The sequence below is a fragment of the Panthera pardus genome, unplaced genomic scaffold (assembly GCF_024362965.1).
Source record: "Panthera pardus isolate Hobbes unplaced genomic scaffold, ASM2436296v1 HiC_scaffold_22, whole genome shotgun sequence".
In the NCBI taxonomy this organism is placed as follows: domain Eukaryota; kingdom Metazoa; phylum Chordata; class Mammalia; order Carnivora; family Felidae; genus Panthera; species Panthera pardus.
Window position 1 is genome coordinate 45,566,370 of NW_026526788.1, and position 13,451 is coordinate 45,579,820.

The window sequence follows — 13,451 nt, forward strand, 5'->3', positions numbered from 1 at the left end:
CTTTGGGGTCTTTCTGACTCAGAGGGGACCCTAGAGTCACCTGGGCCCCCTATAAGCCTCCTACTGTCTCTCCTTTGTGTTGGATATGCAGCCCTTCCAAACCCCCGTTTTCTTAACCATATAATAGGAATAGTATTCTTATTTCCCACACTCGTGAAGTAATATCACACGTTTGGCTCCAAAACAAAGTAACGAGTATGAAGGGTCCTGATTTTTTGTTGTTTGCTTTTGTGTTTAATCCAGCGCCCCCACTGTGATGGGCCCTGAGGGCTCCACGCAGTAACTCACCTGCCTGACCCTTGCAGGCTTTGGGTGGGCTACCCCCTAATCATACCAAGCTACGAACAAGAACTTCTCATGCAGGCATCCAACTGGCCTTTGCAGAGCCAGCATTCTAGAGAACAAAGAATATCCTATGCCCTAGGGGAATAATGAATTAAGCGGTGACACTGCCCCACTCCCAGGGTCAGCTGCACACACGATAAGCTACCTTGAGCGGTGAGCAAAGTAGAGAGTAAAAGGGAAAAGTAGATGCACAGCCATGGGGGGCTCAGAGCCCTGGAAGAAGCCGGCGTGGGCCTCATCTGAAGAAAGGAAGGCCAGGAAGGCCAACCATCTGAACAGATTTGGCCCTTCTTCCCCCAGACTGTCCCCAGCCTCAGTGAGCTCACAGCCGCCCCACTGCTTCAGGCAGCCAGACTAAGGCAGGGATGCGGGTGCAGGCAGCTTCCCACGGAGCCTGTTGCCTTTCTCTTGGATCAGTGATGCCAGGTGCTCTTGGCATGGAGCCTGGCACCGCTCTGTTCAGACAGGCCAGAGCTAGAAAGGGAAGGACAGGAGTGAAGGGGGAGAGGAGGCGGGTGCGGGGGCCAGGGGCAAGCACAGAGCCATTCTTCAGAGATTAGGAATGAGGCCTCGCTCTGGCTTGGCTTCTGTTTGTACTGTGCATTTCAGCAGGTTCAACCCTAGTCGACTGGGCCCCCGCCAGGTGTCAGGCCCTGGGCTGGCAAGACACTGAGGGCAAAGGTGGATCGGAGGTGGGCTCCGCCTTCCGGGAGTCCCCAGCCCACGGCAGAATGTAGAACAGGTGCCTTTCGCACCACGTGGAGCCCACCAAAGTGCCCAAGGAGGGGCACTGCGCAGCGCTCCTGGGTTTACAGGAAGGACACTCCCAGGAGTCCTGGAGGGGCCAACAGAGGCTCTGAGGACAAGGTCACTGGGGAGAACCTTTGGAGAAAGGGAAGGACTTTCATGCCCCAGGTTTCTACGGCCTGCCTGATCCCGCCACACGTGCCACTGTTGTTTAAAAAGGATAAGGGGCTGGCACTTCCTGCCAGTCCCACGAGGACAAAACGCTGCATGATTCCATCCCTAGGAGGCAGCTAGAGTGGTCACAGGCATAGGGACGGAAAGTAGAATGGTGGCTCTCGGGAAGTCAGGGGTGGGGGGGGTGGGGATTGTGGGTTTGTGGCTAGAGCTTCAAGTCTGCAGGATGAAAACGGTGCTGGAGATCGTTCGCACAACAACGTGAGCGTGCTTAACACTGCTACTGAACCATAGCCTTAAAAATGGTTCAGATGGCAAATTTTATGTCATGTGTATTTTACTGCAAACCTTAAAAAAAAAAAAAAAAGACCATTTCCTGGAAGCCTCCACACGCTGGCCACAGAGCTGAGGAAAAAGCAGAGGTGCTACTGTTCTCTGGAAGTTCACTGTTTAACAAGCAGACAGGTAGATACATGTGGATGTCAGGGTAGAAGGGCATGAAGGGCATGGGCGGTTGCTCTTTTTTTATTTTTTTATTTTTTTTAAATGTTTATTTATTTTTGAAGGGGAGGGAGACAGAGCGTGAGTGGGGGAGGGGCAGAGAGAGGGAGGGAGACACAGAATCTGAAGCAGGCTCCAGGCTCTGAGCTGTCAGCACAGAGCCCAACACTGGGCTTGAACTCATGAGCTGTGCGATCATGACCTGAGCCAAAGTCAACCGACTGAGCCACCCAGGCGCCACAAGGGCGGCTGCTCTTAAAGGAGCCAGTGACATCAAGGAGCCACCCCTTTGCAGGGACAGCCAGGAAAGTTTTCACAGGAAAGGTGATGTGAAATGGGGAGCCGGCTTCTCAGGGGAGGAGGGTGAGGCAGGGGTGGTGTGTCAGGGTTGATGCCCCCACTGACATCTCCATTCTAAGGCGTGCTGAGCAAACAACTCAGGAATGGCGCCGGGATTGGGGTCCCCCCTCGCCTGTGTGAATGCCGGCATGCAGTGCCACCCTTCCTGTCCCGGCTCCAGCCACCAAGCCGCAAGCTCCGGGCTGCAGGCCAACAGCACAGCCTGCTCCTGCCCACACAGGCCCCTGGGCTTGTCACGTCTGTGAGTGCCACGAGGCGGGGACTGTGTCTGTCCTGCTCATATTGCATCCTCCGCCACTAGCCCGGGGCTGGCACACAGCAGGTGCTCAACCAATTTTTCCAGCAAGACTAACTTGGGCCTTTACTCAAGGAATCCTACCCTCCCTCTCCCTGTGCCCAAACCCACCAGCCGTCACGACCTGGTGTCACATGCCCCATGCAGCCTTCTCCAGCCCCCTCATTTGGAAATAACCACATATGTTTAACCCATTCTATCCCTCTAGGGGGTGTTCCTACCGTGTCCTCTAGAGACGAGGAGAAGGGACCCCCATTAGGACACTGACCACAGGCCCAGCCCATGTTCAGTGCTTTCCAGCATGGTCTAATTCCCACAGCCATCCAGGGGGTGGGTGTGTTATCACCATGGACAAATGAGGAGGCGGAGGGACTCATTAAATAACTTGCTCAAAATCATACAGCAATAGATGGCTGAGCAGGCAGCAAGATGCTGAGCTGGCTCCAGAGCCCCGTCTGAAGGGGCCCCTGGCTGAGTCATCTTTGCACCAGCCACAGTAGAAATGCTAAACATCTCATTCATGCCACGGAGACCAAAAGAGCCAGATGGACGCCCGCCCTCAGCCCACCTCCTCTGACCACAGCAGCGGTGAGCAGTCCCAAGAGGAACTCAGGCTCAGCTCGTGCTGACGACGTCCAGTGTGGTCCTCCTTCTGTCCTAGAGCTTGTCGTACATCTCGGCTGCCCTCTGCCCCCGCTATCCCCCACTTGCCTGAAAGCATGGGGGAATTCGTGCCTCCCACGGACAACGTTCCAGCAGAGGGGGTAGGAGCCAGTCCGGAAGTGTCCGCCTGCCTGTCCTTCAGACAGACAATTCTGGGAGGCCTTCTGTACACTTCTTATTGGGAAACAGCCCTGGTTGCCCACACCAGCTACTCCGATGGCAGTGCCCTCCTTGGTTTGATTTCCCCCTCCTGTCTCACCCTGCTCACTCCTGCTTCCTGGCACCATCTCCACAAACCATTGCAGTCATTGTCTCTGACTGTGCTTCTGGGGCCTTCCAGATGGCCAAGGACCCCGTTTCCCTTTTCATGTAAGGGCTGCTAGTAACCTCCAAAGCGAGTTGCCAAGATCTCTGAACATTGGGCATTTGTGAACTAAGATGGAAGTAGTAGCAGGGTTTGCTGAGGACTCTCACCCGGCTTTCTCTGGAGTAGGCTGGCTGCCATGGAGTGCTGTGAGGCCCTACTGTGCGAGCCCGTGGGCAGATCGCCGGAAGCCCCTCATCCTCAGGAAGGATCCTTTGCAATCAACACATTCTCGAGGTGGCCTTGAGTCAATCATAGCTTCTTCTGGCTTTTGAAATGTTGTAAAGCACTATTAATTTAAATGCCAGAGTAAAAATGGCCACAAATTCTTTGACACTCCTGCATCAAGAGGTGAAGTCTGTTTGTCCTACCCTTGAATTTGTGCTGACCTGTGACTGCTTTGACCAAAAGAGTATTTCAGAAGCAACACTGTGTCGGCTCCAGGCCCAGCCTTTAGGAAGACTGCCAGCCTCCCCTTGACCTGTTGGAGTCCTGAGCTGCCATGGAAAAGCCTGGCTACCTGGCTGGAGGCACCATGTGCGGGGGGGCGGGGGGGGGCCTGAGACCAGATAGGGAGTAAGAGGTGCCCAACAGAGCTCACCTTCCCAGCCATCCCTACCAAAGGGCCACACGTGTAAGTGAAGTCATCTTGGAGCCTCCAGACCAGTCCTGCTGAGTACTGACCTGCTGAGTGCTATTGTTAAGTGACCCCAGCCAATACTGCATGAAGCAGAAGAATCACCCAGCCAAAGCCTGCCTGAATTTCCATCCCAGAAAACTGGGAAACAGAATAACAAAATGGCTGATGTTTTAAGCCACTGTGCTTTAGGGGAGTCTGTTACGCAGCACTGGGTACACTAACAGTCGTGTTCCATCATTGCTGATTTTGTTTGTGGTGCACGGTGATGCATATCTGCATCAACAGAATTTGGGGCGTGAATCTAAGAATTACATATATATGTATTTATATGGAAAAGAATTATAGATAGATAGGTAGGTACATACATACATTGCAGTTCGGACGAATTATCCGTACCCTCTTGCTGAAGCAAATGTATAACTCATTCCAGAAAAACACCTCCTCCAGAAAACCTCCATTGGTCATGTGCTGCCTGTGAATCCAAGCTATTTATATAACTTGCCATGTAAGTGTAATCCAACTTCGAAGCTATTTCTACATTTACGGATCCATGTGTTATAATGTAAATTTGTGTTTAGAAGCTCATTATTTTCAGTTGCAAATCAAATGACAAGCAATCCATCAGTAGAGAGACAGCGTAGTATAAAGGTTAGGAGTGTGGACGCCAGGGCCAGATGGGCTCAAAGCCCAAACTCTCCATTTTGTCCCCTGTACACCTGGAAGAACCACAGAAACCTCTTCGCAGGGTGGTGAGGGTAAAATCAGTTGATGTGTGCAAGTGCTTAGAACAGTACTTGGCTCATGATAAGGCCAAACAGGCTAATGACAACTTGTTTACTTTGTCCTCTTCCATCACCTAGTTCTTTCTCCACCAGAACAACATAGAGCAGCCCAGGGGGATGGTGTGTCCGCCCTGTAGACATTAGCATAGACTTTGCCCAGAGCCGGCCTTCAGGAAATCTCCATGGAACTGGCTGATAGTTGAGTGAGCATATACTCCCCTTAGATATCCGACCGACATCTTTTAAGTAACTTCTTCAGGTACAGAGTGCCCCGGAGGGCCAAGTACCAGGTGGCATGGGCTTAGAGAACAGATGTGTTAAACCCACCTGCCTCGGATCCCCCGGGCCGCAGTCTCCTTGCTGGTTACCAAGGTGAAGTTATCCAGAGACAAGCGCCGCAGGCCCCCTGCAGTGGCTTCCGGCCCGGGTGCGGGTGTGAACAGCGCGTTTTCCGAGTCTGACAGCCGCTGAATCCAAGTGAGAGGCTGAGACTGGGCCAGGTGTGCAAGACTCGTATTGGCCATTTGCACACACTTATCATGGTCTGAAACTTGGAAGAAAAAGATAAACAACATAAATACACGCAAGCATGACCCTCGATCTATCACTCTCAGGGTAACAACACATCACAGACCCCGGTTTCTATTGTTGCTTTTCTTTCTCCACAATTTATCCTCAGGCTGACTCACGGGGTCCTTGCAGTTAGCCAAGCCTTCCTAATTAGCACTCACTAGTGAAAGCGACCTCGGAAACACAGCAAGGGTAAAAGCATTCTCTCCCTCCCCCTGCAGCTGACAAGCCCCCAGCCAAGGGTCTGATGGGTGTTAACACTCAGGGCGATGTCACAAATGTCAGCAGAGCCTTGTGTAACATCTGCTGTCACCATCCACTCTGCTCAGTACCTTTACAAAACTGTCCTCCCAAATGTAACAAGTGGGTCTTCAAATTACCTGGGCTCCAAGACCAGGCTCTGGCCCCTGGATTACAGTCTTTAATCTCTACGCAGTTTAGTTTCCCTGGTAATATTTAAGATCCAATATTCTGAAATATGAATACGTATCAGATGTATTGAGCCTCCCAGCCTCAAACTTCCCTTTCTCCTTCACGTGGAAGGATGTAATAAATGGCTCTGATGAATCCCCTGACTCGAGACCATGCATGTAAGTGACTCTTACCACTTCACTATTCATGTCATTCATAAGAAATTGAGATTTGATTGATAGAGTTCTTAAATTAACTAGGCTTTATAAAGCCAAGTTTGTATTTTGAAAAAGGAAAATGATGACTATATTCGGGCCATCTGCTCCCTGCTAAAACGGGGAAGGAAAAAATGCTTGGGCACATGGCGCCTGTGTGGCTGCAGTCTTGTCTGTCTGCATATACGCGTATCTAAAGCACGGTGAAGTGCTTCCACTTTGAGGGTGTCCGTGAGCATCGATTTTTCTCAGGCAGAACCCCCTTTGCTACACTCGTGTCTGGTTCCTTGCCAGGGCTGTGCCCCCTGAACAAGGTAGCCTTTTACAAATATTTCTTGAGAACTTTCTGTGTCCGAGACGTTTGGTACTATTACTCACCCACAGTGGGCAAGAAAGAACAAAGGACTATAGTCAAGTTAAATATGACCTGCAGCTTTTGCACAAGTCGTATAGTATCTTCCTCCAGAGCCCGGGCCCATTCAGACACGAGGCAATAAGAACAGTAACATCAACACCAACAACTCACATATGCTGCATGCTTATTATGTGACAGGGACAGTGGTGAACATGTTCGCTATATGGCCTTATTTAAACTCCACAATAACCCTGTTGGGGTAGATATTATTATACCCATTTTATAGAGGAGGAAATTGAGGCTAAGAGAGAGCTAATGATTTGCTCAAGGTCTCAGGGCTTGTAAGTGGTAGGGCAGGACCTACACTCAAGTCAGCTGACTCCACAGTCTGTACTAGAAATGGAGGTGCCCAGGACACAGAGACAAAGGCAGCAGCATGGGGATGTATCCGAGACATGCTCAGCCTTCTGATCACCAGGGCCCAAAGGGACAGTGATCTCAGGCTTAATTATGCACGTGAGATAACTTCATGTGTTCAGCAGCCTGCAAGACAACATGCAGTGTAGCCGGAGAGCAAAGAGAAGGACTCAGGGCAAGACATAAGTGAAGGTTCAGGCCAGGCTGGGAAGAGTCTGACATGCCATCCTAAGTCTGGGCTTTTCCCTGCAGACAGTAGAAAGCCCCTGCAAATTTTCAGCATGAAAGAACACAATCATATTGGTGCTTTTAAAAGGTCACTTTGAAGGCCAAGAGCAAGGCAAATTAGAGGGACATGACGGCCAGCAGTGAGCCCAGTTGAGAGCACTTGGGGACAGGTGGGATGTGATGAGAGGATGTGGGTTCAGACCCCCTCCCCCACCCAGTTTCTTGCAGAGCGAGTGGGTGGTCTCAATTGAACAAGACAAAGATCATGGTGGAGAGAGTTGTATGGGAGGATGAAATCAATTATGGACACGCTGAGTTTGAAGGCCATATGGGGCCGTTAGATAGATAGATGGACGTGGCCAGTTCCTAGCTGGATGCGATCACTGAAAATGGCATCTGCAGACAGAGTTTCTAATGTGAAGAAATATTTTTTTTTAATTTTTTTTTAATGTTTATTTATTTTTGAGACAGAGACAGAGCATGAACAGGGGAGGGGCAGAGAGAGAGGGAGACACAGAATCTGAAACAGGCTCCAGGCTCTGAGCCGTCAGCACAGAGCCCGACGCGGGGCTCGAACTCATGGACCGTGAGATCATGACCTGAGCCGAAGTCAGACGCTTAACCGACCAAGCCACCCAGGCGCCCCTGTGAAGAAATATTTTTAAAGGCAAAGAAAAATTGTCTAATTTTTCCAAAGAAGACATACAAATGGCCAACAGGCAAATGAAAAGGTGTTCAACATCACTCATCAACAGAGAAATGCAAATCAAAACCACAATAAGATGTCACACGTGTCTGAATGGCTACTACCGAGAAGACAAAAGACAGCAAGTGTTGGTGAGGATGTGGAACAAAGGGAACCCTGGTGCCCTGTCGGTGGGAATGTAAACTGGTGCGGCCACTATGGAAAACAGTGCGGAGGCTTCTCAAAAAATTAAAAATAGAACTACCGTATGATCCAGCAATCCCACTTCTGGGCATGCACCTGAAGGAAATCAAAACACTACATTGAAGAGATACGTGTACCCTGTGTTCACTGAAGCGTTATATACAATAGCCAAGACATGGACACAACCCAAGTGTCCATCAACAAAAGAACAGAAGAAGCAATGTGTGTATATGTATTTTTATATATGATATATTTTATACATGATATAATATATGTTACATAATGTGTGTATATATACCTCATATATGATATTTATACATCATATATATATTTTTTAGCCATCGAAAAGAAGGAAATCCTGCCATTTGAGACAACATGGATGGACTCTAAGGGTATTATTCTAAGTGGAATAAGTCAGACAGAGAAAAATACATATTGTATACTCTCATTTATATGCAGAATCTAAAAAGCTGAACCAGCAGAAGCAGAGAGGAGAATGGTAGGTGCCAGGACCTGGGGGCGGGGGGTGGTAAGGGAGATTAAGGGAGATGGGGAAATGTTGGACAGAGAGTACACACTCCCAGCTATAAGATGAATAAGTTCTGGGGATCTAGTACATAGCATGGTGATTATAGTAAACAATAGTCTATTATATCTTTGAAAGTTGTTAAGACAGGAGCTCTTTTTTTTTTTAATTTTTTTTAATGTTTATTTTTGAGACAGAGAGAGACAGAGCATGAATGGGGGAGGGTCAGAGAGAGAGGGAGACACAGAATCGGAAGCAGACTCCAGGCTCTGAGCTGTCAGCACAGAGCCCGATGCGGGGCTCGAACCCATGGACCGTGAGATCATGACCTGAGCCGAAGTCAGACGCTTAACCAACTGAGCCACCCAGGGGCCCCAAGACAGGAGCTCTTAAACGTTATCACCACACACACACAAAATGTAATTATGGGAAGGGATGGAGGTTTTAAGTACGTTATTGTGGCAATCATTTTGCAATATATAGGTGTTCAAACAATCATATTTTACACTTTAAACTTACGCATTTATGTCAATAATAATGCAGTAAAAGAAAAAATACAAGAGAATAGCATCACCTCAACCCAGCCCAACAAAGAAAAATTGTCTGAAATAATCCTTTTAATGCAAATGTTAGATTCCTGAAAACTCTTAGGGTGGTAGTATTTGCAGTTTGAGAGAATAATATATTATGAGCAAAATAAGCCTAGAAGGTCTAGTTTCGCAAGGGAGCCTGTGGATCTGTATAAATTTTTTACATTCAGTGGTATTAGGCAGTAAAAGCAATATTGATGACGTTTCACGCTGTATCTCAGCAATAGCAGGTAAAATATAATTAATTTACATTCATTATCTCCAGCTCCCTGCAAACATCCTAAAACTGCTACTCTGTGATCTCAGTGAAATATTTATAGTTTATTTTGGTTTGCTGCTAATATACCCCCTTTGTTTTCTATGTTTCGTTCTGCATCAAAACACTCAGTGATTTCGTTTCCTGGTTGATGCCGTGTCCCAGGACCACAGAACCCAGCGTTCACAGTCCCCACATGAACTGGCTAGCACTGAACAAAATCCCCACAAGCAGAAGCTGCTATTACTTCCCACACGGAGCCATGAACATGAGACATGGACCTAGAAACACCATACATACTAGCCCAAGAGATGCCGGTGTGCTCACCTGAGGATACCAAGGCTCAGAGAAGGCAAGTGAGCTGCCCAAAGTCACACAGCTAGTAAATGTCACCGCCCTGAGTCTACTGGGCTGCAGGGGTCACATTCCAAGCTAGGGATTCTCAAACTTTTATGTGTATCCAAATCACCTGGGTTCTTTGTCAAGTGCAGACTTACTCAGTAGATCCATATGGTGCCTGAGATTCTGGATCACTAGCAAGCTCCCTAATAATGTGCATGAAGAGACCACTGGATGAATATGAAGGCTGAAACGACTATATTATATTGTTCCCTTTCCTAAGTAAAGAATAAATAATGCTTAGAGATCAATAGCAAATGTGATAAATCCAACATGCAAAGCCAAACTTCTCTAGTCCGAAAGTCCCTGTTCTGGCAGGTTATGAAAGGCTGTACTGCAGAGTGAAATGCACAAGCACTAGGCTAGGGGAGCCACAGGTTCAAACCTCAGCCCTGGCACCCAGCTGGCATGTCACTTAACTTCTCCATGCTTCAATTTGCTTCCCCCAGTAATGCTGGTGCCTGCCTCATTCAGCTGCCAGACAATTGGGGTTTAAGGAAACAGTGTATTACGAGCATAAATGAGATAATTCATGGAAGGGCTTAGCATACTGCCTGGGAAAGTACTAATAACAGTAACAAATGGTTCCCTACCACTTCCTAAATATTCAGTAAATATGAACTAGCCTTTTGTGATGTGTGGCCTCATTTTCACTAATAGTCTCTTTCCTAGTTAAAGCAATAATACATGTGCATTGTTAAAGTTTGGTGACTATTGAAAAACACACAAAAGGGGAAATAATCATGCCTGTGTGCCTGACTCACAAAGGGAATAACAAGCCCACAAAGGTACTTTGGTGCAGTTCATTTCCATATTCTTCCTTTCTCATTTTATAACACATTAACACCGACCAAATTACTATCCTGGTGTTTATGCCCGTGCTATCCAATACAGCAGGCACATGTGGCCATTTAGGTTTAAATGTAAGTTAGTTAAAATTACATAAAAGAGAAAATTTAGTTCCTCAGTTATATTTGCCACCTTTCAAGTGCTCAGGAGGTACAAATTGGTAGTGCCCCCCCATAAAGAACGGTGTAGATAGCCCATCATTGCAGAGAGCTCTATCCACGCCAAGATACGGCTTCGTGTTTTGCTCTCCCTCATTGAGCACCATATTATGTACATTCTCACGTGTCATCAGTCTCCAAAACTGACTCTAATGTCTAACTTATAGACATGTGTTGTGATTTATTTCGCTAGTCGTCCGTGTTTGGGGACTTAGCTTGCTTCCAAATGGTCACTATCACAAATAATGTTCTAGTGAACACCCATGAGCCCATAAACAACTGTGTGTTTCCATATTTATCACCTTTGGATAAATATTTGTCAACAAGCAAAACTGCAGGGCTAGTGGACATGCACTTTTTTTTAAAGGCTTTTGATATATGTTCCCAATTGCACTTCAGAAAGATGGTATCTATTTACCCCACCCACCACCATTTACTTATTTCAGCATTTACCAAAGAAAAACAAAACGTATTTCCTTTTAAGATGGTATTTCTTGAGTTGTTAGAGACATCTAAAACTTTGTAGAAGTTTCTGGGTCAACTGTATACATTTATACAAATTATTTTATGAAACAACAAACTTTCCGACCTGGAGGTTGAGAATATAGTGTCTACTCACCAGCTGCAACTGGCAGGAAGCTCATCTGGGCATTAAATCCATGCTGGGCAGAGCAGAGTCCCAGTAAATATTTACAGGTCTTGGCTGAATCAGTGACAAACGTGTGCTTTTTCCCAGTGATGCCACTTGTGATGGTGAACTTCTTTCGCTGAAGGAAGCAAACACGGACTTGAATGTATTGGTCATTTTGACCATCCTTGAAGCACAAGTGTCCAGAGAGTTATCAAATGCTGGAGCCCTCCGTTCAATATCAACGTACTAGGCATCCGGAAGTGTGCGACAGGTACTGTCTGTCTGACCGTGGCCCGATATGTTTTCTTAGATTGAAGAAAATCCCTTTTTTTTTTCTTCATTCACAAAGCAAATGTTTGTTTATCGGGTCATGGCTATCTGTCAGGAAGTACGCTAAAATAAAATACGAAATGAGCCAGGCACACACGTGGCCCTCGGCAAGGAGTGAACATAATCCCCCGTGTGCATTTTGAAAGGCCATTAAATTACCTACAGTTTTCATTGCACAAACTCCCAGAAGGTGCAGACAAAATTTCAGCTGGTAGGGTTAGAGAAAAGATAAGATCGCTGTATGTATCCTCGTATTACTTACTGTATGGACAAGGCTCTGTTCTAAGTGCTTTCTGGGTATTGATTCACTTCATCCTCAAGGCTACAGAATGAGGGAGATCATACCATTATCCTCATTCTACAGATGAGGAAACACACCAAGAGTCCTCAGAATGCAGCAGGAATTGAAGCCACATCACCAAGAAATCCTTCTCCTCATTTACACCTTCAGGGCCCATATACAAGGTGATAATATTGTTCAGCTCAGTGGGAGAAACTGGAGAGGATTATCTACATGGGATTATCTATATGGAGCTTTGTGGAAAAGATCCATAACTATTTTCAATGCACGATGTTATTAAAAACAATCAAATACAAAGTAAATAGAGATGATATTAAGTATGGATTTAAATATAACTTCTAAATAAAATCTCTAGTCTGTGGGGCACCTGGGTGACTCAGTCAGTTAAGCGTCTGACTGAGGTTTCAGCTCAGGTCACAATCTCATGGTTTGTGGGTTCGAGCCCCACATCAGGCTCTGCACTGACAGTGCAGAGCCTACTTGGGATTCTCTCTCTCCCTCTCTTTCTCTGCTGCCCCCCCCCACTCTATCTCAAAAATAAATAAGTAAACTTTAAAAAATTTAATAAAATCTCTAGATATTCTAGGTATTTCAGTAAGAACTTGGAGCTTGCTCTTAGAAAGATAACTTTATAAATACAGGGCTTATGCTTGAAAGGGTTCCCTGAAACTCCTGATCCTGGTTAATGCTAATCCCTTTTAATTCATAGTAGTTAGCATTTCCAAGAAGCTCCATCCACACTGTCAAGTATTAACAAAAGGCAGATAATTATTCGTTACTTTTCCTCTGAGAAACTTTTTTGCCCATAACCTAATTTTAAATAATCTGAGCATTTTCTAAATATTCTTTCACTGTATTGACGCATGTAATGTTGAACCTCCTTATACTAATGTGAGTGGACTTGGAATCCAATCGAACTATGCCATATCTAGCATTTTTTTAATAATGTATTTTCTCAAACACTCAGACGCTTCCCTAACATCCTTGATAATTTTTTCTTAATATTACAATTATGATGCCTGAACTCCAGCAGTCGAATATTTGCTTTTCCAAACTTGAATATTTGCTTGGAATCCATCCCTTTGGTCAGTACATGTTGATATGCTCTCATATAGTCTTGACAATGTTACATTAAGTGCACCCAAGTATTAAAAAAAATTTAGATAAGTATTGTCATTTTGTAAAAATCTAATACCTACTCCTTGACAAATCTGAAAAGAGAGAATCATCCACATCCACACACACACGTTTCTTTCAACTCATAAACTCTTGGCAAGACTCTCCTTTTAGACACTAATGCTTTAAGGTATTACACACCACAAAGAGTGGAATTTCCTGTCAGAAAGCTGCAAACAATCTTGACTTTAGTAGTCTGGATTTTTTTTTCCATGTTGATAACGTCATTTAATGAGACACGCACATCCGTGAGCAAACTTTCACACAGGCAAGCTGCTC

At 46.2% G+C, this 13,451-nt stretch overlaps 1 protein-coding gene across 5 annotated transcripts in view; it reads right to left on the reverse strand.

Annotated features, from left to right (window-relative positions):
* Positions 1-13,451, reverse strand: part of FRMPD2 (FERM and PDZ domain containing 2) — a 100,423-nt gene that overhangs the window by 34,640 nt on the left and 52,332 nt on the right. For all 5 annotated transcript variants that reach the window (XR_002078773.2, XM_019444865.2, XM_019444868.2 and 2 more), the window contains exons 15-16: positions 11,354-11,501; positions 5,199-5,421 (exon numbers count right to left, since the gene is read on the reverse strand). Coding sequence is in view for 4 of the 5 variants with exons in the window: in XM_019444865.2 (XP_019300410.2) it covers positions 5,199-5,421; positions 11,354-11,501 (371 nt within the window). In the remaining variant the exon portion in view is untranslated. The remainder of the gene's footprint in view (positions 1-5,198; positions 5,422-11,353; positions 11,502-13,451) is intronic.